Source organism: Carcharhinus amblyrhynchos, chromosome 7 (genome assembly GCF_965287045.1).
Source record: "Carcharhinus amblyrhynchos chromosome 7, sCarAmb.v2.hapA, whole genome shotgun sequence".
In the NCBI taxonomy this organism is placed as follows: Eukaryota; Metazoa; Chordata; class Chondrichthyes; order Carcharhiniformes; family Carcharhinidae; genus Carcharhinus; species Carcharhinus amblyrhynchos.
In genome coordinates this window covers 49,225,838-49,252,504 of record NC_137330.1, presented here as the reverse complement: position 1 = coordinate 49,252,504, position 26,667 = coordinate 49,225,838, and the positions used below count along the sequence as shown (strand labels likewise).

General features: G+C 41.4%; 1 protein-coding gene across 4 annotated transcripts in view; it reads right to left on the bottom strand.

The window, feature by feature from the left end:
- The window catches only part of otofa (otoferlin a), a 335,468-nt gene that overhangs the window by 79,969 nt on the left and 228,832 nt on the right, over positions 1 to 26,667 (bottom strand). For all 4 annotated transcript variants that reach the window (XM_080193269.1, XM_080193267.1, XM_080193268.1 and 1 more), the window contains 15 exons: positions 26,432 to 26,494; positions 24,954 to 25,038; positions 24,267 to 24,426; positions 23,088 to 23,274; positions 19,681 to 19,867; positions 19,305 to 19,528; positions 16,753 to 16,861; positions 15,912 to 16,095; positions 11,566 to 11,686; positions 8,616 to 8,716; positions 7,647 to 7,737; positions 6,005 to 6,121; positions 4,479 to 4,631; positions 2,164 to 2,353; positions 1,773 to 1,897 (listed from right to left, as the gene is read on the bottom strand). In XM_080193269.1, coding sequence (XP_080049395.1) covers positions 1,773 to 1,897; positions 2,164 to 2,353; positions 4,479 to 4,631; positions 6,005 to 6,121; positions 7,647 to 7,737; positions 8,616 to 8,716; positions 11,566 to 11,686; positions 15,912 to 16,095; positions 16,753 to 16,861; positions 19,305 to 19,528; positions 19,681 to 19,867; positions 23,088 to 23,274; positions 24,267 to 24,426; positions 24,954 to 25,038; positions 26,432 to 26,494 — 2,097 coding nt within the window. The remainder of the gene's footprint in view (positions 1 to 1,772; positions 1,898 to 2,163; positions 2,354 to 4,478; positions 4,632 to 6,004; positions 6,122 to 7,646; positions 7,738 to 8,615; positions 8,717 to 11,565; positions 11,687 to 15,911; positions 16,096 to 16,752; positions 16,862 to 19,304; positions 19,529 to 19,680; positions 19,868 to 23,087; positions 23,275 to 24,266; positions 24,427 to 24,953; positions 25,039 to 26,431; positions 26,495 to 26,667) is intronic.

The following is a 26,667-nucleotide window of genomic DNA, read 5'->3' as shown; positions in this document are numbered from 1 at the left end:
TAACCAGAAACTAAACTGTACTAGCAATACAAAGACAGTAACTATAAGAGCAGCCAGAGACTGGAAATTCTATTGTGAGTAACTTACATCCTAACTCCCCAAAGACTGTCCACAATCTACAAGGCACAAGTCAGGAGTGTGATGGCATTCTCTCTAATTGCCTGGATGAGTGTAGCTCTAACAAACTCAAGAGGCTCGACACCAACCAGAACAAAGCAGCCCGCTTGATTGGCATCCCATCCATCAACTTAAACATTCATTCCCTCCACCACTAACACACTGTAGCAGCAGTATGTACCTTATACAAGATACATGGCAGGAAACCAAGGCTCCTTTGAAAACACCTACCAAACCCACAATTTCTACCTTGAAGATCAAGGGCAGTAGATGGATGGGAATACCATACCTGCGAATTCCCCTTACAAGCCTCACACCATCTTGACTTGGAACTATATCATTGTTCCTTCACTGTCATTGGGTCAAAATCCTAGAACTCACTCTCTTAAAGCTCTTTGGGTTGCAGTAGTTCAGCAAGACAGCTCACCGCCACCTTCTGAAGAGCAATTAGAGATGTTCAATAAATGCTGGCTCAACCAGTGACATCCACATTCTGTGCAAGAATTTTTAAAAATCTGTACTTCTCTTCAACTCTGCCACCCCTTTGGCTGAGCTTAAAGTCTACAGGGTATCTGAAACATCTAGCTCTCATATATACCTGGTAAAATTGTGAAGAAATGATGGAAAGAACTTGAAGCAGCACAGTCTGTAGGAAAAGTTAGTGGGGCATGTTTGTTGTGAGTATCCCAAATTCATTTAAAAAAACTCATATGAAACCATGCCCTACTGTGAATCTCCACTGAGGTAAAGTTACAGAAGATTAGTTTATATTCTTTAAGTAAATATACAGGACACAAGTCTCCTTTCACTTAGAACAGGCTTCCCTGTCTCTGCAACGCTGATCATGAGCTGTTATGGACTGTTTATTGAGTCCTTTAGGGATAGAGCTCATTTATCTGAATACAGAAAACATCAGCAGAGATTGAAAGGAGCACAGGCTTATGCCCCCTCCATCCCAGTTATGTGTAGGATTAAGATCAGGTTTAATCATCTAAAACCAGGCAGCTCCCTTTTACTGCATTCCAGCCTATGCCTCCTGAACTGCATGATTTCTATCAAATATTTGTTGGACATTTTCCTTTAGTATGGTGGAAAAGCCAGTGCACGATAGCTCAGAGATTCTATAATTATTGCCAACGGCTGAATCCCGATGCCAGGTAAGAAACTTCGGCAAAGAGGCATATTTGTTATGAAGCTGACACCCCTTTTAAGGTGCTTTATAAAATTATTTTCTTGGAATATGGGCATCAATGGCAAGATCGGTATTAATTGCCCATTCCTAATTACCCTCGAGGAGTGATGGCTATCCACCTTCTTGAATCCCTGCACTCCATATGGTGTAGATACACATGCAGTGCAGTTAGAAATGGAGTTCCAGCTTTCACCAAGTATCAAGTTACAATGGGCCATTCTTTCCTGCAACTACTTTCTCTTTTGGTTCTACAAATATTTCCAGTAGCTTTGCCCAAGACTTCCCTTTGTGGGAACATCTCATCTGCACTTAGTAACTACCCCAATGACATGTCCATAGCTGCAATAGGGTATTCTCAATGGGAGTTCATTGATAAATTGCATTGTATTCACAATGGAACAAGTGTTACATTGGAACATTCCTTTGATAGAAACAGGTCCCATTTCGGTTGTATGATAATTACCTCAGTGCATTGGCTTTGTGTGGAGAAGAAGACACGGGCGAATGGGTCCGAGAGGCCACTGCTGTCTGCAGCACACAGGCTACGTGCTTGGTACATGTGAACTCTTAGCTGGAAGAGCTGTTTCTCTGTTTTGGCAAACAAAAAATATCCCACTAGGAATTAAAACTTTGCTCAAGGCAAGTAAATTAAATTCTATTATTTTCTCTGGTTAAACATTCAAACATCATTATGGACCGTCCTTGAAAGGAGCAATGATACTTTTGAGTAGAAACATTTTTCATACAGTAGAATATAACTCTTTAATTCTTTTCCTCCAATTAATCATTTGATTTATATACTAGAATCTGAATACTGCACTGATTAATAATATGTTTTCAGAATCAGTACTTACTGATGTAGGTCAGACTTATAGGAGGGAAGGACTGCAATCCCTGACCCTTTACTGCTTTGTTCTCTTCATATCCACTAGGCAGGCCACTCAGGAAATCCTTCCGTTGCTTATTTAATCCCAACCAAAAGTAAACCTCTATTTTAGATTGAACTGTCCATCCTGCAGTGCCGAAGCCTCGCTTTCCAGGAAGCTGTTAACAAAATAATTGCTATTTAACACAATCTAAACAGAGATAAAAGCTCTTCATAAATTTTGCACAGTAGTGACTTTGGGAAGGAATGTACATTCTTGAAATATACTTCATGAAACTCTTGTTGGATAACATTAATCATTGTTGTCAGACAATTTTATACACACTTTGAGCACTGTCCTATTTACAGAGTGTACTTACATTTAAGTCATCACCAAGGTGACAGAAATGGAATAGTAACAACACGATTAGGATGCATAAGTGACAGCTAAGCAAGAATTTATTATCGTATCGGGTCCTGTGTTACTAGAAGCTGAAAATGTATTACTGTGGCTGAGTATGGTAAAAAGAAGCACTAGGTTCTCAATGAGAAACTGGGTATCCATTTCTCAACCCGACACTCCTCCAGTAGACTACATTCACATTGCTGATATTATATAATAACATGTGAGTGTATAACATTCAAAGATGGGTTGACACAGGAAAGAAAACGTCCACTAATAAATCAGTTTCAGGGACAATTTTGCCCTAGTGGAATTGTACAGCACAGGAGGAGGCAATCCGACCTACTGCATTTATACTGGCTCTGGGAAAGATAGTCTATTCTGTTCCATTCCCTTGTCATTTTCTTTCTCAAATATTTATCCATTTAAGTGTAATGACAATATGTTTCAAGTGGAGAGCATTATCATGCACCAGTTTATCCTAGATCTACCAAGAATATTGGCCACAGTCAAGAAATAAGAAAGAATTTTACATAGCACATTTCACAACTTCAGAACATCCCAATGCACACTGGTCAATGAAACAATCTTCAAAGTGTTGTTAGTCACTGTTGTAATATTGGGAAATGCAGCAACCAACTTAGACACAATAAGGATCCACAAACAGCAATGGGATTCATGACCAGATAACCCATGTTAATGATGTTGCTTGAGGGATAAGTATTTTCCAGGGCAGAGGGAGAACCCTCCTGCTAAGTAATGACTACATATGTGTCATAGTGACAGTAGTGGAATAGCTACAGTTTTGCAATAACTATGGTGGTGTTATGGCAATAGTAGTGTGAGAAATGGTTACAGTGGTGTATTGGCTACATTCATGTAATAGCTGCAATTGCAGAATGGTGACAGTGGATGAATAATGCCTACAATAATACAATAACTGAAGAAGTGCAACGCAATCCAAGCCAAGAAATATGGTTCTCTTTGGGATGTTTAAATTGCTCTCAAAGAGGCCACAACTCTTTTTCTTTCTTTAAATTTGTAATGATTGAGTTTATACATTCCTCTTGAGCAGACAATTAATCCTGTGTTTCAGGACTTGATCCATCTTTACTTGCAATTTTTTTTCTCTACAGCCAATTCAATCTCTATAACTTTTGATGTCGAATCTATTAGCATATGAGAACTAAATCATTCAATTTTATCTGCATCCATTCTAATATTCACATTCTGAATCAGAAAATCCTTGTTTTTAAAATATTTTTGATGATTGCAGCTTATGAATTGCTCTGAATGTAGGTCCTATGACATAAAACAAGGAACTAGACTGAAATTGCAGCAGGACACAAGCATTTTAAATTTATGCCTATAACGTGAATGCTATGGATGTTGCTGTACTTATTAGTTGTGCTTGGTTTCCTTCTTGCAATCCTTCTGCCTTTCTACTGAGTATTGATCCTAATATTTTATTTGAGTTTGGAATCCTGTTATAGTCTTTCCGAGTTTGTGATCCTTAAGTCCGACTGCTGCACTTGTAGTCGTATAAGGGGGGAATTTTAACCCATTCTTTCTGCTGCAGCGAATGCTCCTACAGGCTCCACAGGGAAGTCTTGGCGTCTGCTTCCTTGGGCTATCTCACCACCCCAACCACTAAATGTGTCCACTTTCGCAGTTTAACTGTGCATGTAGATGGCCTCTGCACCCTGCAAATTTACATCGGCAACTGGGCTGTGGGAAGTGAATGAAGCCCAGTCATTATGATTGGGAGATGTCTCCCATCGAGCCACATGTTCTAGAAGGCCAGCAGCTCTCCTGAGTTGATGTCCAGGAGGTCAAATCTACACTAATATCCTTTCAATAGAATAACAGTTGTATAGGTTCACCAGGTGAGATCATATTACCTTTAGGAAGACAGTCTTAACTTTGCCACAATCTTTGCCTGTTTCTTCATCCACTATTGAATAGAGAATATCTTTGGATTGAATACGAGCATATGCAATCCGCTTGTTGTTGCTCAGCATCCAGATGAATATTTCAGGGATGCTGTGCTGAGGCTGCAAATGGAATCCAGAAAATTAGTCAAGACAGTGAAAGAAATTATCTCCTCAGTAATGATAGGGGGATGAGGGAAGGGAAGGCTGGGTTAATGCATTCAGGTAGAAATAAGATTAGAGAGCTGAATGGTATGATCACTAGAATAAAACAGAGTCACTTGTTAGTATAGAACTTGAGCAAAACTCATCCGGACAGATGCAAGAATACCAAATTTCAAAGGGAGCAACAACTTCAACTGCATGAGAAAATTTTATTGGCAGGTCAACTCTAATCAAAGTAATTGCTAAACAATCCAGAGTGCATTAAAAATTATACCAGCAACCAGTTTATAGTTATCAGTTGGACTTGCAACGTCACTCACTTTTGCTTGCTAGAAGCTATATACATTCACATATTTTCTTCGTTCTTCAGAGGGATATGGTCCCCGGAAGGGTAGGGGGTTTTAGTTTAGTTGCACGCAGCAAGCTTAGTGCAGGCTTAGAGGGTCAAAGGGCCTGTTCCTGTGCTGTAATTCTTTGTTCTTTGTATAAGATGGGACCAATGCAGATAAAAGGAACATGTGCAGGCATTGCACTTCTTTTGAATTAAACAAAATCTTGAGAGACAACAGTTCCCTGGTGCATTCTCTTTGGCAATATGTCAACTAATCAGAATGGACTTGCCAACCAACGGCAAAGTTGAGAAGGGCATGAAGCAGGAAAATGCTAACATCCTTAATGTTTCCCATTATTGTTGGATGCCATGCCAAAAACTGGAAATATCAATTTCTAGCCCATGATATCTGAGGCATTTATGATAGGTCTGTAAATTAACAAAGTGAGTAGCTGAGGCTCACAGAATGGCAAGGAATCAAAGTCAGTCCTTGGCCTGTGCTGAACCATTGGGTGTTCATTGAGACAACAGTAGGGACCAACAATGTTTTTATGTTAGAACGGGGAATAAGTTTGCATCCCCAAATACTGTCTCGTAATCCCTGCTGGAAAATCTTGGAACGTGTGCTGGATTAGGATGCAATTGTATTTAAACTGTTATGACTTATCACAATAAAGATAGTGTGATACTGAAACCAGTGCTCATGGAGCTGCACCTTTGAAAAGAATTGATACCTTAAAATGAGAAGCAGAGAAGGAAGAGGAAGACAGGAATAGTGGGGGAGTAAAGGGAATAAGGGAATGGGAGGTGAGAAGGTTTGTAACAAAGGTTGTATGAAGATAATCTTTGCATTTATTTTCTACATTTATTCCTTAACAAAGTTACTAGGAATTAATTTCTCTGAATAAAATTCTACAGTATTACTCCATGTTCTACAGAGGGGTACTTGGCGAGCGCACAAACCACCTTTGTACATTCTGCACGCAAGTTAACCTCTTACCTCATCAGTCATAAAGCGAAGTTTCTGCAGAAAGACTTGAACCTGTTTCATTTTGTCCTTTAGAGTGTTTTTCTTCACCTGGCTCCTCATTGTCTTCGCTTGCTGTGCCATGTTCTCCTGTATTCATACATATGTTCAAGGATTTAGTGAAAACATTACAAAGGACCTTTTGTAACTGTTATTTTGTCTCCAGAAAAGGGATTGAAATGTACAGTCTGCATGTTGCTTATTACATTTGTTTTTGTCTCTGGTTTCCACACTACAAATTTCACAACAGTCATTCTAGAACTATCATTTATGAACCAGCAGTAATACTTATTTAAAAAGGCATTGTGGCATTATTAAAGCAAGTTACTCTACACTGAATATATTCCACTTCCCAGGAGTTAAATGTAAGTGGTGCAGTCACCGACACTCTGTTATATTCTGTGAGGTTTGATCGGGATGGTAAGACATGCGTTTAAAATAATTTTAAATTGAAACACGGCTGGACACAGCAATTAGTAAGAAAACTCAAATGCCAAGTTAATTAACCAGAGAAAACAACATGATTTTTGCTGCAAATGATTTGCTGTTGCTTGAATCCACTCAGGAACTATTGTTTGCACTGTTACTGGGACTGCTTGCACAAAATACGTGTGCTTAAATCATAGGAATAGTTGGCCATTTAGCCCTTCAAGTTTGATTGACAAATTAGCAGCAAATCATAGATGCTCACAAAGTCTATCACGTTGCATAATAAGGAGTCTCATAACATCAGGTTAAAGTTCAACAGGTTCACCTGATGAAGGAACAGTGCTCCGAAAGCTCGTGATTCCAAATAACCCTGTTGGACTTTAACCTGGAGTTGTGAGACTACTCACTGTGCCCACGCCAATCCAATGCCGGCATCTCCACATCATGGCTATCACATTTAATGACATCAGTTATCCCTAACTACATTAATGGGCTGAGAGCAGACTAAAATAGGAATAAGATGAATTAAAAACTACAAAGGCTGGAACTGTAAAATTGACAATAGAAAATGCTGAAAATACTGAAAATACATAACAGGTCCATTAACATCAGAAACATGAAAAGATTGCGGATGCTTTGGAGTTGAGGCATCTTGACAGAATCTTGATGTCTGGCCGTTTCTCTCACTCTACCCCGGTTGAACTTTGGACCTTTGTTGCGGAGGATGTATGAGTCCCACAGCACAGTCTTATCTAGATAAACACTAGCATGTGGTAACACAAGCATCTGGAGCAGTCTCTGGCAAACTAAGGACTGCTTTGCACATACCACTCATTAGCAAGCAGGCTTGATGCTGATCTAAATTCCCGCTGGCATGACGCATGATTGAAAGGTCTGATGGGATGCTGGTGGACAGATGTTTTAAATGAGCATTCATAATATGCAAATGACTTTCATGTCACCTGCCAGCGGGAAGAGTGGCCCACCAATAACCTGCCATTCAGAGAATTGCAACATGGTTTTACAACGGGGAGGGGGTTTCTACTCCCATTAGATTCAGCCCGCTCGTCTGTCTGGCACCAAAATCACCGCGGGCAGGATGGAAGAATTCCACGCTTAGTTTCTCATTAAGGCTTCTTGTTATAATTATAACTGATTTGTAATCTATTTGCCATATTTAACATACCATCTCTCTGATGCAGGACTTAAGCCTCTCCCTATCCAGTTTAGTCCTCCCTGGTGCATTTTCGTCCTTATTTGCCAGTGACACAAAACGGCTGTAGAGAGAATATAAAGAGCCAAGTATTCAGCCACACAGCAGATTTCTTTTGAAGGTAGCTTGGATGAATAATAAAACAAGAGTTCAATGACATTACCCAATCCTTTGAATTTGTGACTACCATCAATCTCATTTATAAATATGTCATCAGATCTCAGAATTTCTCAAAGCATATCACAGAAAATTAATTACTTTGGAGACCAGTGGCTGCTTTCATGTTTGTCCATGAGACAACATTTTGTGCATGGCAAGATTCCACAAACAACTTTGATGTGAATGACTAGTTAATCTGTCCATGGTGGTATTAGTTGAAAAAGGAAATTTGGCTGAAGGGAAACCAGCAGAACTGTTTGCACCCCTTCCAACAGTATGGAATCTGTAATATTCACCTGGAATAGGAAGACCTGACTTCAGCTGAACACTTCAAGAAAAAGCCATAACTTGTGACAATGTAGTAGTTCCTCAGTAATAATCTAGAGTTAAACCCACAACTTTTGAGAATGCTACTACCTGAATCAGACTAAGATGGAGGATTTTGTTTGGATGCAGGGATAATGAGGAAAAGTGATTCCTCAGTGCACCACATTGATGTGATGAACAGAGGAAATGTTTAAAGAAACCAGAATCAAAATCACAATAGGAATAGGGAATAAAATAAAAAAAAGGAAGTATGATATGTTGCTTCTTTAATGTTGAAGAGTTTTCAATATGATTCTAATAAGACAAGAACTCATTCCAGGAAGTCACTTCTTTGCTGTTGGTGAAATAATAATAAATCAGGATTGGTAAGTTTCACCAAATTGACTAAAGAGGCATAGCAATCATTAGAAACAAGTGACATAATTGGATAAAGCAGTCATCTCTATTAATACGTACTTGCATCCACTGCTCAACTCTTCCAAGACACCTCGAAGCCGTCGCTCTGGGTGCGGTTTTTCTGTCTTCAGGATCTCCTGAACATCATTCAGGCCTTCCTCCTATTGTAAAGGATTAGAGAATATTAAATAATTATTGCTGCAGCGGCAAGACACAAGTGATATGTTGAAATCTGTGTCAGAACATAACTCTTCACTCTGATAATTTTCTAATTACATGAACAGAATCACAGAATTGTTACAGCGCAGAAGGAGGCCATTCAGCAAAATCGTGTCTACATTGGCTCTGTGAACGAGTAATTAATTTGGTACCATCCTTCCATCTTCTCCCCATAACTCCCTTTCTTTTCAGATAATGGCCTAATTTCCTTTTGAATGCTTCAACTGAATCTGCCTCCACCTCACTGTCAAGCTGTGCATTCCAGACCTTAACCACTTGTGTGAAAATGCCTTTTCTTATATTGATTTTGCTTCTTTTGCCAATTACTTCAAAGCTATACCTTCTTGTTCTTTGTTCTTTCATGAGGGGAAACAGTTTATTCCTATCAAGTTTGTCTAGATCCCCCATGATTTTGAACTCCTCTATCAAATCTCTCTTAACCTTATTTTCTTCAAGGAAAACAGGCCCAACTTGTCCAATCTAACTTCATATCTGAAATAAACAGGAGTATCTTGGTAATGGCAGAGATCAGACTGGATTTTTTTAAGGATGTTAAAATTGAATTCAATTGTTTTTGAGGGAAGAATAGGTTATCCACCAAATAAAAAAACTTACATCAGTCATTGGCACCCTTATTGACAGATATGACATACACCAGCTACTCTATTTAGGTGTCTCCATGCTCAGACTTTTGGCTTTCGGACAAGTGACTTTGTCAGCTTGTTGGTGTTACCCATCTGCAAGTGTGGGGCTGAAACATCACAGGAATTGTGCTGTACATAATTCACAGGGGAACTCTATTGCATTCAACTCCATTATTCAACCCATTCACCCCAGAAGCAGATCAGTGTGGAGCTGAATAAGTTATTTAAATGAGCATTTACATCTGATTAGCAGGCCCAGGACAGAAGTCTGTGGACCTGCTAGAGTTTCCCCCCACCACCCCTTGCTGTGTTTCAATCCAGCAGGCTTTACAACGGCTCCCCACCAGCAGGGAGCTGGTGGCCTGACCCATAGAGGTCCCCCAGGAGGTTGGGGTAAGGGAACTGCCCCCTGGGCATAGCCAGCCTGGCTCCCTGGCAATACCTAAGGGGCAAAATGGCAAAGCCCAGGGGGCACCTCAGCACTGCCCACCAGCTAGTGCCAAGAGGGCAGGGGCATCTGGAGGCGATCAGTTGGGTGGGGAGGATCCTGCTGCCACTCTGCAGTTGGTAGCGGTGACAGAGGAAGGAAAGTGCTGATTGGGATGGCCATCAGGGTGGGGAGATCGGGTCTGTGTGGGGGGGTGGTGGGGGAGGGGGGGGGAGCGGGACCAAGGCTGTAGGGGTAGGGAGGTGCTGGTCCAGACATGTCTAGGAGGCCAGCAATTGAGAGATGGGGGATCGCACAGCCACTGATACAGGGGTCACAGGGCTGGCCAGTGATCAGGAGGCCAGCGATGGGGAAACCAGCAGTACGGAACTACTGCACAAGCACCGATCCCCACTATGACAGATTGTTGCATGCGCAGTGGCCCACTCAGTGCTATGCTGCTGGCCTCTCCAGCGGAAATAGGCTCTGGTCCCAGCTTTTCAGTGTAATTTAGGTTAGCGCTCTCTGCAGTGCTCAAAACTGTGGGAGATTCATTTTGAAAGTCCTGCTGAAAAAAGCAGTGTGATTTACTTCAGCTTTTACACAAATTTGGCATTTAAAAGATTTTGGGAGAATTCCATCCAACCTATTATCTCAACGTAAGTATTTCAGCATTCAAGGAATCAAATTTTATTTACTGCTCAGTCGACGAAAGATGCTGCATTCTATAGCTACTGAATAATAGTTTAAAAAGGAAGGATAAATTCAACTGTTAAAATTTTAGTTCAAAATATTTAATTATTTTAAACTAATATTGGAAGCTATGTTGTAATTCCAATAGCTAGGAACTTACTGCTGTAAAATAATCTTTTAAAAAAGTATTTCCCTACTTCATTTACTTTTCTTATCATGTTATTTAAATGTCTTATATTAGGCATGTTAGACCAAGATCCTTTAAATGTTTTTCTTCTTCTGGCCATTAGGGAGTGTTTGAAGACAGCCTAACAACCTGATGAAGCTACAGCTGAAATCAACGACTGAGCATCGAGGGAATCATGAGTTCAAATCACAGTCCTAACATTGCATGGTACACATAGCATGCATTGGAGCATCAACATGTCAAACCCCTTAGCTCCATTGTGCTGCCACAATCCCCTACAGTAAATAGCTTTCACTGACTATAATTGCCTTTTTTTTCAGAACGTCAATGCAAAATCAGCCTGTTCCAAATAACTACGGCATCTTAGTGTTTTCATGGATGGAGAGCTTTTAAATAACGTTTTAAAACAGTGAAGCTATTTCACACATGGTTCATCTCTGGTTTTATCAACCACATTTTCTTTTCTCAAATAAAAACTTGAGTGAAAAGTTATTGAGTAAAGTATTTTACATATTAGATCATTTCAAAAGACAGCATAGTATCGACATTTTGTTAATCACGTCTATTCTTTGTCTATGTGATGCCTTCCTCACCTTCATGGTCCAATTTTTTGCCAGTAATATTTTGAGACATTTCATCTTGTAGAAATATTTCGATCAACAGAATAATAACACAGCACTTTTGAAAGAAACATGGAAAGATTTATGGCAGAGGAGGAGGACATTTAGTTTGCTCTGTCTAAGAAATTGATTGCATACAATACCCAATTGCTGGGCTACTCATGAAACTCTTTTTAAAGTATGGATCTTGAAGAGAAAGAAATCGTTCTGAAATACTAACCAGTTTATCTGCAATCTTGTCCATGATATTCGCATTATAGAGACGTCTTCTCTGATCTTGCCACCAACTTTTGATATACGTACAAGGTTTCTTTTCAAAGTATGGCAGGTGAAAGTAGTTTCTGAAAATGAAGATATTAGGTCAATAGACCTTTTCTGTAACGGATAATAATTTCTTCTGAAGCGCACACAACTAGAGTGTTGTTGAAAAATACCTCCAATTACACATAACTACGACAATCTTCACTTCTTTTTGGAATGTTACATATTATTCACCGTGCTTTGGCAGTTTTAGTTTCAAATACCTTGCCAAATTATTTCATACTAAAATAACTGGCACATAGGTAAAAACAACACTCTCCAGTATTGCACCTTCTATATGCTACTCTCTGAGAGGCACCATAAGAGACAGAATATTCTTTCCTGGACTGATGATGTGGAGATGCCAGTGTTGGACTGGGGTTGGCACAGTAAGAAACCTCACAACACAGGTTAACGTCCAACAGGTTTATTTAGTAGCATGAGCTTTCAGAGCACTGCTCCTTCATCAGGGGAGTGATGAAGGGCCACTCATCTAATGAAGGGGCAGCGCTCCAAAAGCTTGTGCTACTAAATAAACCTGTTGAACTTTAGAACATAAGAACATAAGAACATAAGAAATAGGAGCAGGAGTAGGCCATCTAGCCCTTCGAGCCTGCCCCGCCATTCAATAAGATCATGGCTGATCTGTCGTGGCTCAGTTCCACATTCCCGCCCTCTCCCCATAACCCTTAATCCCCTCGCTTATCAAAAACCCATCAACCCGCGTCTTAAAAATATTTAGCGAGGCAGCCTCCACCACTTCAACGGGCAGAGAATTCCAGAGATTCACCACCCTTTGAGTGAAGAAGTTCCTCCTCAACTCCGTTCTAAACCGCCCCCCTTTTATCTTGAGGCTGTGCCCTCTAGTCCTACTGTCCTTTCTGAGCGGGAAGAGTCTCTCCACCTCTATCCTATCCATCCCATTCATCATCTTATACGTCTCAATGAGATCTCCCCTCATTCTTCTAAACTCTAACGAGTACAAGCCTAGTTTATTCAGCCTCTCCTCATAGCTCAACCCCCTCAACTCCGGCATCAGCCTAGTAAACCTCCTGTGCACTCCCTCCAAGGCCAAAATATCCTTGCGTAAGTACAGCGACCAAAACTGCACACGGTACTCCAGCTGCGGCCTCACCAATGCCCTATACAGCCGCAGCAAGACCTCCCTACTTTTATATTCAATCCCCCTCGCTATGAAGGCCAGCATCCCATTCGCCTTCCTGACCACCTGCTGCACCTGCAGGCTGGGTTTTTGCGACTCATGCACAAGGACCCCGAGGTCCCTCTGCACTGTCGCCTGCTGCAGTTTTTCGCCACGTAAGTAATAGTCCTTCCTACCATTATTCCTACCAAAGTGGACCACCTTGCACTTGCCAACATTAAATTCCATTTGCCATTTCCTGGCCCATTCGCCCAGCCTATCTAGATCCTTCTGCAGACTCTCCACACCGTCTGCGCAATTTGCCGTTCCACCAATCTTGGTGCCATCAACAAATTTCGACACCATACACTCGGTTCCCTCCTCCAGATCATCTATATAAATGGTAAATAGCTGAGGCCCCAGCACCGACCCCTGGGGCACTCCACTAGTCACCAACTGCCAATCCGAATAGCACCCATTAACCCCCACTCTCTGCCTCCTATTAGACAGCCAATCCTCTATCCACGCTAACACCCTACCCCCAACTCCATGCCCCCTTACCTTCTGCAATAACCTCTTGTGAGGTACCTTGTCAAATGCCTTCTGAAAATCAAGACAGACCACATCCACCGGCTCTTCTCTATCCACTGCCCTAGACACATCCTCATAGAACTCCAATAAATTTGTCAGACACGACTTCCCCTTAACGAAACCGTGCTGCGTCTGCTCTATCAAGCAATTCCCCTCAAGATGCCTCGCTATTTCCTCCTTGATGACGGATTCTAACATTTTACCTACAACAGACGTTAAACTAACCGGCCTATAATTCCCTGCCTTTTGCCTGCCACCCTTCTTAAACAACGGCGTAACATTAGCCACTTTCCAATCTTCCGGCACTTCCCCGGAATCCAGCGACGTCTGGAAAATAACCACCAAGGCATCCACTATCACCTCCGCCATTTCTTTCAGAACCCTTGGATGCATTCCATCCGGTCCTGGGGACTTGTCCACAATCAGTCCCTCCAGTCTGCCGAGCACCGCCTCTCTAGTAACAATAATGTCATTAAGACCCTCCAGTCCTACCACCTTTCCATCGCTAACACCCGGCAAATTATTCACGTCTTCCTCCGTGAAGACCGAAACAAAAAAGTTATTCAAGACCTCAGCCATATCCCCATCCCCTACCACTAAGTCCCCCCCCTCTCATCCTCTAAGGGTCCAACGTTCACCCTAGCCAGCCTCTTCCTTTTTATATATTTATAAAAACTCTTGCTATCCTTTTTTATATTAAGCGCTAGCCCAGCTTCATAGTTTCTCCTACCCTTCTTTATCAACTTCTTTGTCAATCTTTGTTGACATTTAAACCTCTCCCAATCCTCTTCTTGCCCACTACTCTTAGCTACTAATCTGGTGTTGTGAGACTTCTTACTGTTTCATGGAAATCTAATCTTTAAGTGTATCACCAACGTTGATTCATTAAATATTAAAATAGTTTAATCTGCTACACTGTGCTGATGATATTAAGTGGAAAAATAAGCATCAAGAAGGATGCAAAGAGTCTGCAGAGGGATACAGAGAAATTGGATGAGTCGGCAAGGACATGGACTACATGGTGAAGGTATCCAGTTTGGTCAGAAAAATATAAAAAGTACAAGAAAACTAAGTGCCCAAAGGGCAGCAAAATAGAAATAATTCCCACCCGTTATTTGGGAGAGCTAATCTCCGGCACTTTGCACTGCAGAGTTCCTTAGTGAGATTTAGGCTGAAAAGCAGAGGCTGGGGCCTTTTCCTGTCCGAGAGGCCAGCAGCCAAATGCTGAATGGGCCACTACACATGCACCAATGTATCAGAGTGGAGATCAGCGCATGCGCTGTGACCACCAGTACTAATCTCCCGATCACTTGCTTCCGCTGTCGTCCTGCCCTGCAATCCCCCTGATAGCTGGCCTTCAGAACACTCCCAATCACTGGCCTATTGGCCCTCCCCGGGTAATTACCGTTGTCCCCCCACACCCCAGCCAACCCTGATCTCTCCCTGCCAGCTCGATCTCCCCGCCCTGCCATTATTAGCCAGCCTCGATCTCCCCCAGCGAATCTGATCTCTCCCCCACCAAACGACCACCCTTGACCCCACCCCACCCTGGTGGCCAGCCCTGAGTACACTTTCTTCCCCACCCCCACCTAACCCAATGACCAAGCTTGATTGTTCTTCTCTCTCCCAATGCTCCATACAGAGTGGCAGTGGGACCCCGCCCCCCACCCTCACCATTCATGCCCCAATAGGCCCTGACATCTTTAGGCCCCATTTCCTTTGTCCCTGTCCCCTTGGCACTGCCCAGTATTCAGTGGCATTGTTGAGGTGCCCAGTGGGCAGTGCCAGATTGCCCCAGGGTGCCCTTTGTCTTTGACCTCCTAGAGGGGTCTCAATGGCCTCTGTCCCCACCAGTGGGGTCAGGATGCCTGTTCCCTATTAATGGGGAGCAGTCATAAGCCCCACTGGAGGGCAGCACTCCTGGCAGTGGGGGTGAGTACCGTCCCGGACCACTAATCATATTGAAATTCTAATTTCAAAATGATAATTTGCTGCATGCTGGAAATCGGCGCAGAGCTGATTATACTAAAAAAAAAGTGCTTGGGAGATTTGCGACCAGCAAAAGGCTGATGTCACCCAGCCCGCTGCGCGGCTATGGGCCAATACTTATTGAATGTTGAATGACTGGGAATTACACGTTTGGGCCAATAATTCTGTTGGCCAGTTATATTATCAATTTTGTGAAATTGCCTCAGTTGCACAATATGAGACACTGCTGTTACTTTGTGCTCTGACTGTGGACTGCATGGTGCTAAAAGATCAGAAATTAATTTGAAAAAGTGGCCATGCTATATCTGTTGCATAACCGCAACACAAAGGCAAATTCTCCTGTTGGCCCTCTTTTAGCATTACAAGCGAGCTGCTATTTGGAAATGTGCATGTTCTGAGTTTCATTTTCCCTCAGCACAGAATATGCCAGGGACAGAAATCAAAAGTGGCTCTCAGGTGTAACAGCTCTATTTTGTATTTCCTCTATGAATGAATAGTTGAGTGAATGGTTCAGTGATAGCTGTATTTATTTATGGAGCACAGACCTGTCAGTTATAACGGGTTTCATTGGTGGAGTGCAGGAGACAGGCACCAGGTCTCCGTCATCATCTGCTTCATCTTCACTTGAGTTCTGAAGAAGTTCTGATTCCTCCTCATCTGCGTCTCCTCCACCTTTTTTCTTGCGAACTGCTGGCTTGCTTATTCCATCAACTTGGTTCCCATAGTTACCTACAGTGAAGCAGAATGATTCAGTTTCCTTGCAGTGGATGAAAAGGAAACTATAAGATGATAACTTCAATAACTTCTATATACGAGAGCACATTCACTGTACTGAAACATCTCAAGACACTTCACAGAATGATTATAAATGACACTGAGCCACAGTGAGGTATTACATGAGATGACCAAAAGCTTGGTAAAAGAAAGAGAGATTTTAAAAAGTGTCTAAAGGAAGAAAGTGTAGGAGAAGATTGGAATGGTACAGGAAGTGTACTCCAGAGCTTAGAGCCCAGGCAACTGAAGCATAGCCAACAATGATGCAGCAATTATATAACGGGAATGCACAAGAAACCAGGATTAGAGGAACACACGTAACTTGAAGTGCATTTTTCTGGAAGAGGTGACAAGGAAAGATTTGTTGCACTTACAATTCCTCCTTATTATGTATCACCTATGAAAAAGTAACTGATATTCACTATGAAATATTAATGTAAACTTATGACTTCTGAATTCAATACACATGCTGGGAGTAAATATTGTTAAGCTGGAATCAACAGAAATCAGGTGTCAGACATTAATTTCATGTCGTATAATTCCAACACAGTATAGAAACAGAAAATGCTTCAATTATTCACTCCTCTGTGACCCTGAGGGTTATACACTTACCTATTGTAACTTCAAAATTGACTGGTTTATCTCCAATTCTCCTATCAAGCATTGTTGCTTCCAGGAAGGCACCAAACAGAAAGAATTCTTCTATTTTTCCTGTGGAAATCTGGGATTAAAAATTAAAACATATTGATAGCATTTAGGAATTATTCTGTCATGCAAAATATTTAGTTTGGATTCTTAAGATAACTACAAAAATGACAATGCAGACAAGACTAACACTAATACTCTCTGAAATCTGAACAAATGTGCACAATGGTGGAATGTAAATATCACTTCATCACTGACTTTCAAGTTTTTTAGTTCGTCTGTTTCTGGCGACTTACCAGTGCTTCATTTCATTAAATGGGTGCAATGTTTCCTTGGGGTTATTTCATTGATATTTACAGCAGATTTCCAGACTGAACAGCTTGACAAAGCACTGCTTTTTACTGGCCTGTACAACTTAGCAACAAATTATTGCTTCATATCTTTGGTCCTCAGGTAAAAGGATGTAGAGTTGCAGACACAAGTGTTCATTTTGGAGGGAACCTATGCCATTCACCTGGCAGTTTAAGATTGATTATTGTAAAACACACCGAGCAAAGCATTGAGGACATCTTTGTAGTATAGTTAGTAACGCTGAAAAGATTATTTTGCAACTAGACTAATGCTCACCCATCAACCTTAACCTGTCCAATAGCACAGTGGTAGAAATTAGTTTTGATGGTGCTATTGGCAGAGTCCTCTGCTGCCACTGGCAGTGAGCTTGAAGATGGGAACGGAATGTTATTTGGTGGGGCGGTGGTGTACTGGAACCCCATCACCTTCCTGCCTCTACCTGAATTAAGTTCTGTGGGGAAAGCCCACGGTTGATCTACCTGTCCCACTGCCTATTGAGGCCTTAAAGTGGCCAAATGATGACAAATAAAGAGTTTCAACCCTCTGTTGTTGGTATTAACCCAGTGATAGAGACGTTTGTCCCCATCTGACAGGTACAGCAGCTAAAACCCTTTTCTGGGCACCCATTCTCTTCTCATTCTCCCTGGCTGGGTTCAGCTTTTCATAGAGTGCATCTCACACTGGATGGCTGGTAAGTGGCCAGGTCAGCATAATATCGCTTTAACAACATGGGTGGGGTTGGGTTTCACATTTGCCCTTGCCTATATCTACTTCGGGTGCATCCTGGATGTAAACTGCAGGCTAGTGTCTGATTGCAGGACTGGATATCAGGAATGAGGTGGAGGTTCCTGCTGAGAGCTTCCCCCCTGCATTTGGTGCAACCACCTGAATCCTACCCCATGAAACCATCCCATCCACATTAATTAATCATGGCAGTTGGATTGCGGAATTCTGGTGCCTGTCCTTCTGGAGGCAGCCACACTCCCTCCAGTAGCACTGTTAAACACAAGAGCTGCTGGTATCTGAATTGCCAATAGCTCTCGATAGGTAAGACTTCTGATCCCTGGCATCTTGATTCCAGGGGATTGCGTGCTGCTGGCCTTGCCACCGACTGAGTGGCTTGTGGTTCGACGGGCCTTTGGGAAAGGAGACAGTGCAGGTCCCTCACCTTTAACCAGCAGGCGAGACCCCAACACCTCAACAGGATTCCACCAATCGCATGAATAATAACAAAAACCATGTAAGTACAGTGCCTTGAACATAATAAAATGCGCCAGGATCTTCACAGGAGCATTATGAAGCGAAATTAGACACCAGGTTAATTAATGCCATACGAGGGCAGATGGCCATATGTTTTGAGGAACGCCGAATGCCTTGCACCTCAGGAGAGGCAGAGTTCGAGATGTTTAAGGAGGGATTACTAGATATTAGGGTTTAGGCAGCTGATGGCATAGCTCCCAGGATGGATCAATTAAAATCAGGGATGCTCAAGTACCAGGATTAGATGAGTTCAGATATCTCAGATGGTTATGGGGCTGGAGGAGATTACAGAGGTAGGTTGGAGGGATTTGAAAACAATATGAGAATCTTAAAAGAAGGCATTGTTTGACCAGGAACTAATATAGACCATTGAACACAGGACTGATAGATAATGGGAATTGCTGTGAGTTAGGATGTGAGCAGTAAAGTATAGAATACTTAGCATATTTCTGAAAAACCCTCCAACAATATCTTAATTAAGGCATTAGTCTGGTTAATTCAAAATGAATGAATCTCAATTAATTAGGAGAGAGCACATTTATATACGTATATTAAACATTTGTACAATTTGTTTAGTGAACAGTACTTTCCAGGTTACAATGATTGCAACACTTCATTCAATCCTAACCATAGAACCCCTACAGTACAGAAGGAGGCCATTTGGTCCATCAATCCTGCACCGACAACAATCCCACCCTCTCGCCATAACCTCACATATTTATCCTGCTATTCCTTCCCACCCCCTATCCAAAAACTAGGGTCAACTTAGCATGGCCAATCAATCTCATCTGCACATCTTTGGATTACAGGTGACAAGGTGTTATTTACAAATCTAATGTCTATCTTGTGAGCGAGAAAAAGTAGGACAAAAAAATCCCCAATTAATTTCCAGAGATGATGCTACTTACATCCGATGTCTGTGGTATTGACTCCACTTGAACATCAGTGGAGTTCATTATCTCTGTTGAGGCCGTGTCCAGGATTTCCATCCCAATGCTTATAAGTAATCGGGCTCTAAATGAAACACCCTCACCGAGTCCCTCATTTAAATCCTGGTGCTCATCCATTAAGGTGTAGTTGCGCGTAGAGCCATACATATTCACCCAGGAAGGACCAAAGGTGGGCAGAAACCCTACAAAAAAGGACACATATGTTGATGATGTGTGTTGAATGTCTAAAGTTGTGTAAGAAGTTGATAAATTCTAAGGGAGCAGATTAAAAGGATCCTGTGAGATACGTTGTTGGATCTAGTTGTAGGATAATCAAGAAAAGTCACTGGCTCACCTTTATCTCCATCATTTGAAATCTTTCTCAAGTCGACAAAATGAGTTCCTATAGCAACTTCATTCACTTTGTCTGAATCACGGATCTGGATTTTAAATCGTGTGCAGAGGGGCGGAAACATTTCGGTAAATATGATTTGTTCATTCCATATTGGTTCATATGTGTTTTTTTGGACACTGCTTTTTCCCTAGTGGAAGAAAAAAAACTGGTTATGGTCAGTTTGACTTATTTGGGTTAAAAAGGAAAAGCAACTAGTGCTTTGAATGTGCAGAGTAATAATTAACTGGAATTTGCATAACAATTTTGCAGAACTACATCGATCAAACGTAGTTTGTAAATCACATTTTGTACCAAAATGAGTGAGTCAGATTTCTACTAAGTGACACTTGGCAGGTCTATAATACCAGCACAATTTCAGGAACATGCAGGCGGCATGCTCATTGTTTGAGACAGTTTATTCCCAGTTGTGATTTTCCTTTCAGAATCTAGTCATTTTCATTGAGTGTGGTGGGCAAATGACTCATGGGACAGTGCCTGAGGCTTTGGCTAGTGCAGAACGTGATGGAAAACAATACTGTCTTCAGCCTACACTACAAATCCCTAATGGAAAAATGTATACAATTCTGATTAAAATTTTTGAATATCCAAAACATACGTGTAAGTGCTAATTTAAAAAGTTGACCCAGTTGACAACTCAAAGAGTGGCCAGTGACATTTGTAAAACAAATAATTCCATGGATTTTGTAATTTAACTTAACCCATCAGAATACCGGGGCAATTCTCACAACCCATTGCCCTACTTTTGTAGTGGTCCAGCACAGCAGGCCGGGAGATTTGTATGGAGGCCATTTTGCGGGTTCCCCGCTGGATGCCAAGGCCTCTGCAAGTCTCTGGCAGCCAGATTTGCGATGGAGCTACATAAGTTATGCAACTTGTAATTTAAATACTATTTAAATAGTATTAGCGGTCCTGAGACTCAAATCTCCGGTTCTGCTCACCTCTCCCCTCTCGCCCCGCCAGGGGTGTTTTACTCCAGCTACTTACATCCCCAGGGACTTCCAGGGAGCTGGCGGCCTGACTCTGCCAGAGTGTAGGGGGGCAATCAAGGCTCCCTAAAGGCCAGGCACCGCGAGGGGAAGGGGCGGGAGGTTGTCCCCTGGGCATTGCCACCTTGGATCACCCGGCATTGCACAAAGGGCAAAGTGCCAATGCCCAGAGGGCACCTTGGCACTGCCCACTGGAGGGGGAGGGGCCTCCATGTGATTGGTGGGGGTGTAGCGTCCCACTGCTACTTTGCAGTTAGGCTGAATGACAGAGGGAGGGATGCCAGCGATTGGGTCTGGGGATTGGGTGGGAGGGGATTAGGAGATTAGGGCTGCTGGGGGGTGGGGTGGAAATTGAGGCAGGCTGTGGGCAGTGGGGGGGGGTTCGAGTATGGCCCGGGCATGTTCATGGGGCAAGCGATCAGGCCGTGGGGGGGGGGGATTGCGGGGTTGGCCAGTGAGACCAGCAGTGCAGGGCCATTGTACAGGTCGGTGCATGCGCAGTGCCCCACTCAGCGCTAGGCAGCCACCCTTTTCAGCCAGAATAAGCCCCGCCCCCTAATTTTCAGCATGATTTACGCTAGTGCACTCCACAGGGCACAGAGTGTGGGAAATTCATTTTGAAAATCCCACTTGAAAAATATGATTTACTCCAGTTTTTACGCAAATTCAATACTTAGGGCCCTATTTTACCATTTGATTCAAAGTGCTGGGCAGTGTGGAAACTGGGAGTGTTTCAGATCCGACTTTTAGACCCGTTCTCAGTTGCCCCCATCAGCAATCTGCCTGTAAAAATATCAGCAATTCTGAATCGCACTGTAAAAGCCTATGGGCGGGGCTTGACATGCCCAAAATCCTGCAGTTCCAATCCATACCCCAACTGCGTATGCGCAGGAAAATTGATAAAATGTGGCTGTCCCTCCAGGGCCAGATAATGCCTCCCTTTCGATCCCACAGACATTGCTGCGTCCCCTCAACATTACTGACCCCCTTATTCATCCATCATCTCTACCACCCAAATAGATCGTGGGCCCCTCCCCACTTTCCCCTCACCGATCTCAGACAGAGTGGCAGCGGACACTCCAGTCCAAACCGATCTCAAGCAGACAGCCGTCAGACGCTTGGAACGTACCTTCTCACTAGCTGGGAGTGCCTGAATAGGACTTTAGTAGCGCATGTCTGTTTCATGCCAAATCTGGATCAATGAACGTGGTGGTGAAGGGGAAGTGCTGGTAAGGTTGGGTGGGCAGCCCTTTAAGTCAATTTAAATACGTGCAAATGCATTTTAATAGTCATCGTGCCTGCTTTGGGTGTGGTCCCAATCACGGCTATTTTCAGGTCTTGGTAAAGGGGGAACAGACGTGGAGGCAGGCATGGATGACCCTATTCGCCTCATGCCCAACTTTACCAAAGTTTTGTGCCCAAAAATGGGTGCAACCTGATGGTAAAATCAGGCCTTTAGAATTTTTGGGGGAGAATTGCCCCCACTATCTCTGGTAGAAGTCTATAAATGTGATTTCATGTTAGACTGGCTATTTTCTTGCACATCTTAGCTTCAATGCAGCTGGGAATTGGAGATTTGCCTTTACTCCTTTACTTATAGTAGATTTTATATCAAAAGAACTACGACTATTTTGCATGGACTTAAACACTGTATAACTGACAAAAAGAGGAAGAGGGACGTTTTGATTTTCTTTCCCTTTTTCATGGGAATTGTGCCCCACAATCTCCCCATGTGACACAACTGAAGACTGGAAGCTCATCATTTCATTTCAAATTTTGTTTTGCTGCTGTTCTAATTTTAAAATACCTTGATCACATATTTTAAAATACAATGACTCATATCGAGATAGCTCTTCCAAATTGAAAATAATAGCAGATAAATACAATAGGGTTTCGTCAGGGATCTCGCAATAACTTTGTAGAAAACAGCACAAGGAAAAGCTATTAAACTACCTTCATCATCATTTCACTGAGAATTCCACCAATCTTGTGGTACAGTTACGGTGAGATAATTGTAAACTGCTAGTGAACACGTTCAGATAATTTTTCTCTTTCTGCTGCTTTAATCAAGCTGTTAAATTACTTAACAAGGATGCCATTTAACATACTTGTGATAAACTGTTAGCAATGTAGACATTTTGCTTGATTTCTGATACTTCCATGGCTAAAAATTACATTTGAAAAATGAATTGTTGTTTCTTATTTTTGCCTCAATTCCAATAGTTTATAAAATGAATTATTCGGCAATACTGGAATATAGTCAATGTAAAGAATTAAAGATCCAGTTACACTGGCACTGTATGTGTATTTGCCATATATACAGCTAGTAATAGCGTGGACTGTAAATGTTTATCACGGTACCTTTTGTCCTGCAAATGATACTTGAACAAAGGGATCAACTAAATCTTTGTTTTCTCCAATGAATGCCTTCTTCATATTAGCCATTATGCTGGTATTCATCTTTGGAAGCCCCTCTGCTCTGTAGATCTTGACATAATACCGGGCCCACTGTCTCTCTGAGGGTACGCCTTCAGGAAGCAATAAGTTCCTGTTGATAAAACACAAGAAAATTATAAAGACCCCTAAATATCTGAGGTTGATGCTGTTATGAAGAATGTAATTTTACTTAGTTGTAAAACCTGTAAATTGATCAAATACAAGGCTCCACTTTCAAGGTCTTGCTTCTGGAATGACATTCAAATTACTAACATCACATGGTGATTCTCCCGTGCAACTTCAACAGAAGATCAATAGATACCCAGAAAAATGTTGAAAGTTCCAGGGTAAGGGCTGAACCCCTTCTGGAGATATGGTGAGAGGTTAGGAAAATCCGTGTGGAAATTCATTCCATGGACAGTGTGTTTAGAAATAGCATTAGATTGTAAGACTTTGGGGATTGTTGAGTGACATGTATTTGCAAAAATTATATTTGGGAAGGCAGAAGAACAATGTGCCATTTCATGACAGTAAAATCATGAATGATGCACAGATGCGCGTTAACACAATTTACTCCTGTTCCACCATGTATTTAGCAACAATTTAAAAGGGAGTGTAGCAAACACCTTCATCATGACAAACTGAAATTTCATTTAAGCATTTGTAAACAATACTATTCAAATATGTTCACAAAAAATGCATACATCATGCCATTTGCTAAAAGGCATTAAAACAAGAATTGAAGCAATTGTTTAGCATTCTGCTTTGTCTTATACCAAAGTAATTACTGTCGCATAAAGGCTTCTGCCACCCTACCCCATAATTACATTCTTGATAACATAGTCTAAATATAAATATTCCATCTAGCATAACTTCTTCACAAACAAATCAAAAATTATGTGACCATAGCAGAATTCAATTTTCTCAATCAGGATAAGTATTAGGGAGGAATTAATGCTGCTGTGTGTATGCATGTATATGGTATGCTGGAAAACATCATAGTAAGAAGATACTACACATCAAAAAAGACTTTCTGTTTTAGGCAGTCTTGAGTAAAGGCACTGAAAATCTTTCAGATACTTCAGTAAAATTATAATTCCTTACCCTTCTATGTCATCCTCATCGGTCTCATTAGACTTGTGTGGTGTCTTGATGTTATCTCCCTTTCCAACAATAGCTATGTCACACTTTATGTAACCTTTGACTCCAGCAGTGATGTCACCAGGGTCGCAAAGTATTGCCCATTTGTGGTAGAATTGATGTTCTGTTAAAACGATGAGAAAAGTGTAGAAAGTTACAAAATTGGTGATTTCAGTTGTGAGCACCTTAAAGGATAAATGCCAATTAGTATCACAATGTAAATTGCAATGAGCCACTGATTTTTCAAACGTTTCATGAAATAAAATGTTAAGGCAATCAGTAGCATAAAAGTCATCCTATTAGTTTGTCAGACAAACAGGCTGCCTTGCACAAATTGCTCCAAGTGTCATCAGTTCCCAGATAAACTATTGAGTAGAATATCTTGTGTATTACATTTTCAATTTAATGATGTTCTGTAGAAAATGAGCCAAATGGCCATGATAAAAACATTTCTCCACGTTGGTTTGATTGGCAGGATCATTCATTGATCGTGTGGGAAGTGATTTAAAAATAAAACAATAAATTGGCATACATGAGGGAAAAGAGAAAGAGAAATATGTGGGGTTGGTGGGTGAAACTTGAAGTATAGACTCTAATGGAGACCAGTTGGGTTGATGGCCAGTTTCTGCGCTGCAGATTCCACGTGATTACCTGGTTGTGCATAGATAGTTCCTACATCAAGCTTGAAGGTGCCAACCAATGTCCCACTGCGCAGGAGGTTTTTAGAATGGATCACCTGCAATAGAAGAGAGGCAAATCATTTTGATGGACTTTCTTTGTTCTGACAGGAATTAAACAACTCCCCCCCCCATAACATAAAGAGCAAGGGGCACAGCTTACATTATTTTTCCAATGACAGTTAAAAGAAAAAACAATTAACTTTAATTTGTGTGTCAGTGCTATTAGAATGTGATTCTATTTTTGCTAAAGAGACATGTTGCTGAAGCTTCTTGTCTTGCACTTATCAGGACAAGTGCATGAGTGCCAAATTTGAAATAGTCACAGAGGAAGGTGTTGATTGGTTGGCAGGTTGATTCAGATTTATACTTTTATTTATATTCAGTGATCAATTATATTTTTATTGCATTGTTCCCCATATTTTCTTGATAGTTCTCTTTATGATTTTTGTCTTGTGTCAGCCATGACTTGGTTGTTAGTATTCTTACCTGTGAGTCACAATGTTCAGGGTTCATGCCCTATTTGAGGATTTGAGCTCAAAAACCAAAGCTGACACTTCAATGCAGCACTGGGAACGTGCTGCACTGTTGGCAGTGCTGTCTTTCAGAAGAGACAACTAATCAAAGCCCTTTTCTGCCCTCTCACACCAATGTAAAAGATACCACTGCATTATTTTAAAGAAAAGATGATTTATCTGTGATATCTGGCCAAATTTTATCCCTTATTCAATATCACAAAAACAGTTTTTAAGATCATTATCACATTGCTATTTGTGAGAGCTTGCTGTTTGCAAAGTGATTGCTGCATTTCTTGCATTACAACAGTGACTACACTTCAAAAGTACCTAATTAATTGTAAAGAACTTTGAGATGCCCAGTGCTTCTATAAAGTCCTACACAAATTTCAGTTTTTCTTTCTATTTGTATGAAACAATGCAGAAAATGGAAACAATACACATTGACTTTTACTCTTCTCTTTCACTCTTGTTTCTCTTTTGTCTCTAATATCTTCTACCATTTTCTCCATGCTTGTGGATGCCACCACAATCCTTGACACCACCCCCACCCAACCTCTCTCAGAGCTTGTTTCTACCTCTCCATGATGAAGAGATTGACTTCCACTTACCACATCCTCATAAGGACAGAGCTAGGATTGCTAGTTAACTAGCCATGTTGGGAACTGTTGTACTACACTTCAGAGTGTAACAATAATTAAATTTGAAATGGAATAATGAAGAGGAAACCTGGAGCCAAGAAAGAACATCTTCTAGCATTATGTTATATAAATGTTTCCACACTTGCATTTTATTGAGGATTTATTGTTCTGCTGTGTTCTCATAGATCTAACTTTTAAAAATATCTTCTTTCCATTATTTAATCTCAACTTTTTTTTAATCAAATTCTTTTGAAAATAAGCAACACTATTAAATACAAATATATAAATGTTCTCACCGAGAGCTTGACTATTTTATCAAACATGACATCCGGAGATACATGAAAATCAAAGACGAAGTACTGGAGAGAAAAATGGAAAACACACACTTTAATAACTATCCAATTAGCTTTTACATTTTACCTGCATTAAAATGCATCAAAGGATGTTAAACATGAATGATGTCAATGCCGCAATATTTAGATTTGGTGTAAGAACCCAGGGCCGGAATTCTCCAGCTGTCCATGCCCCACTG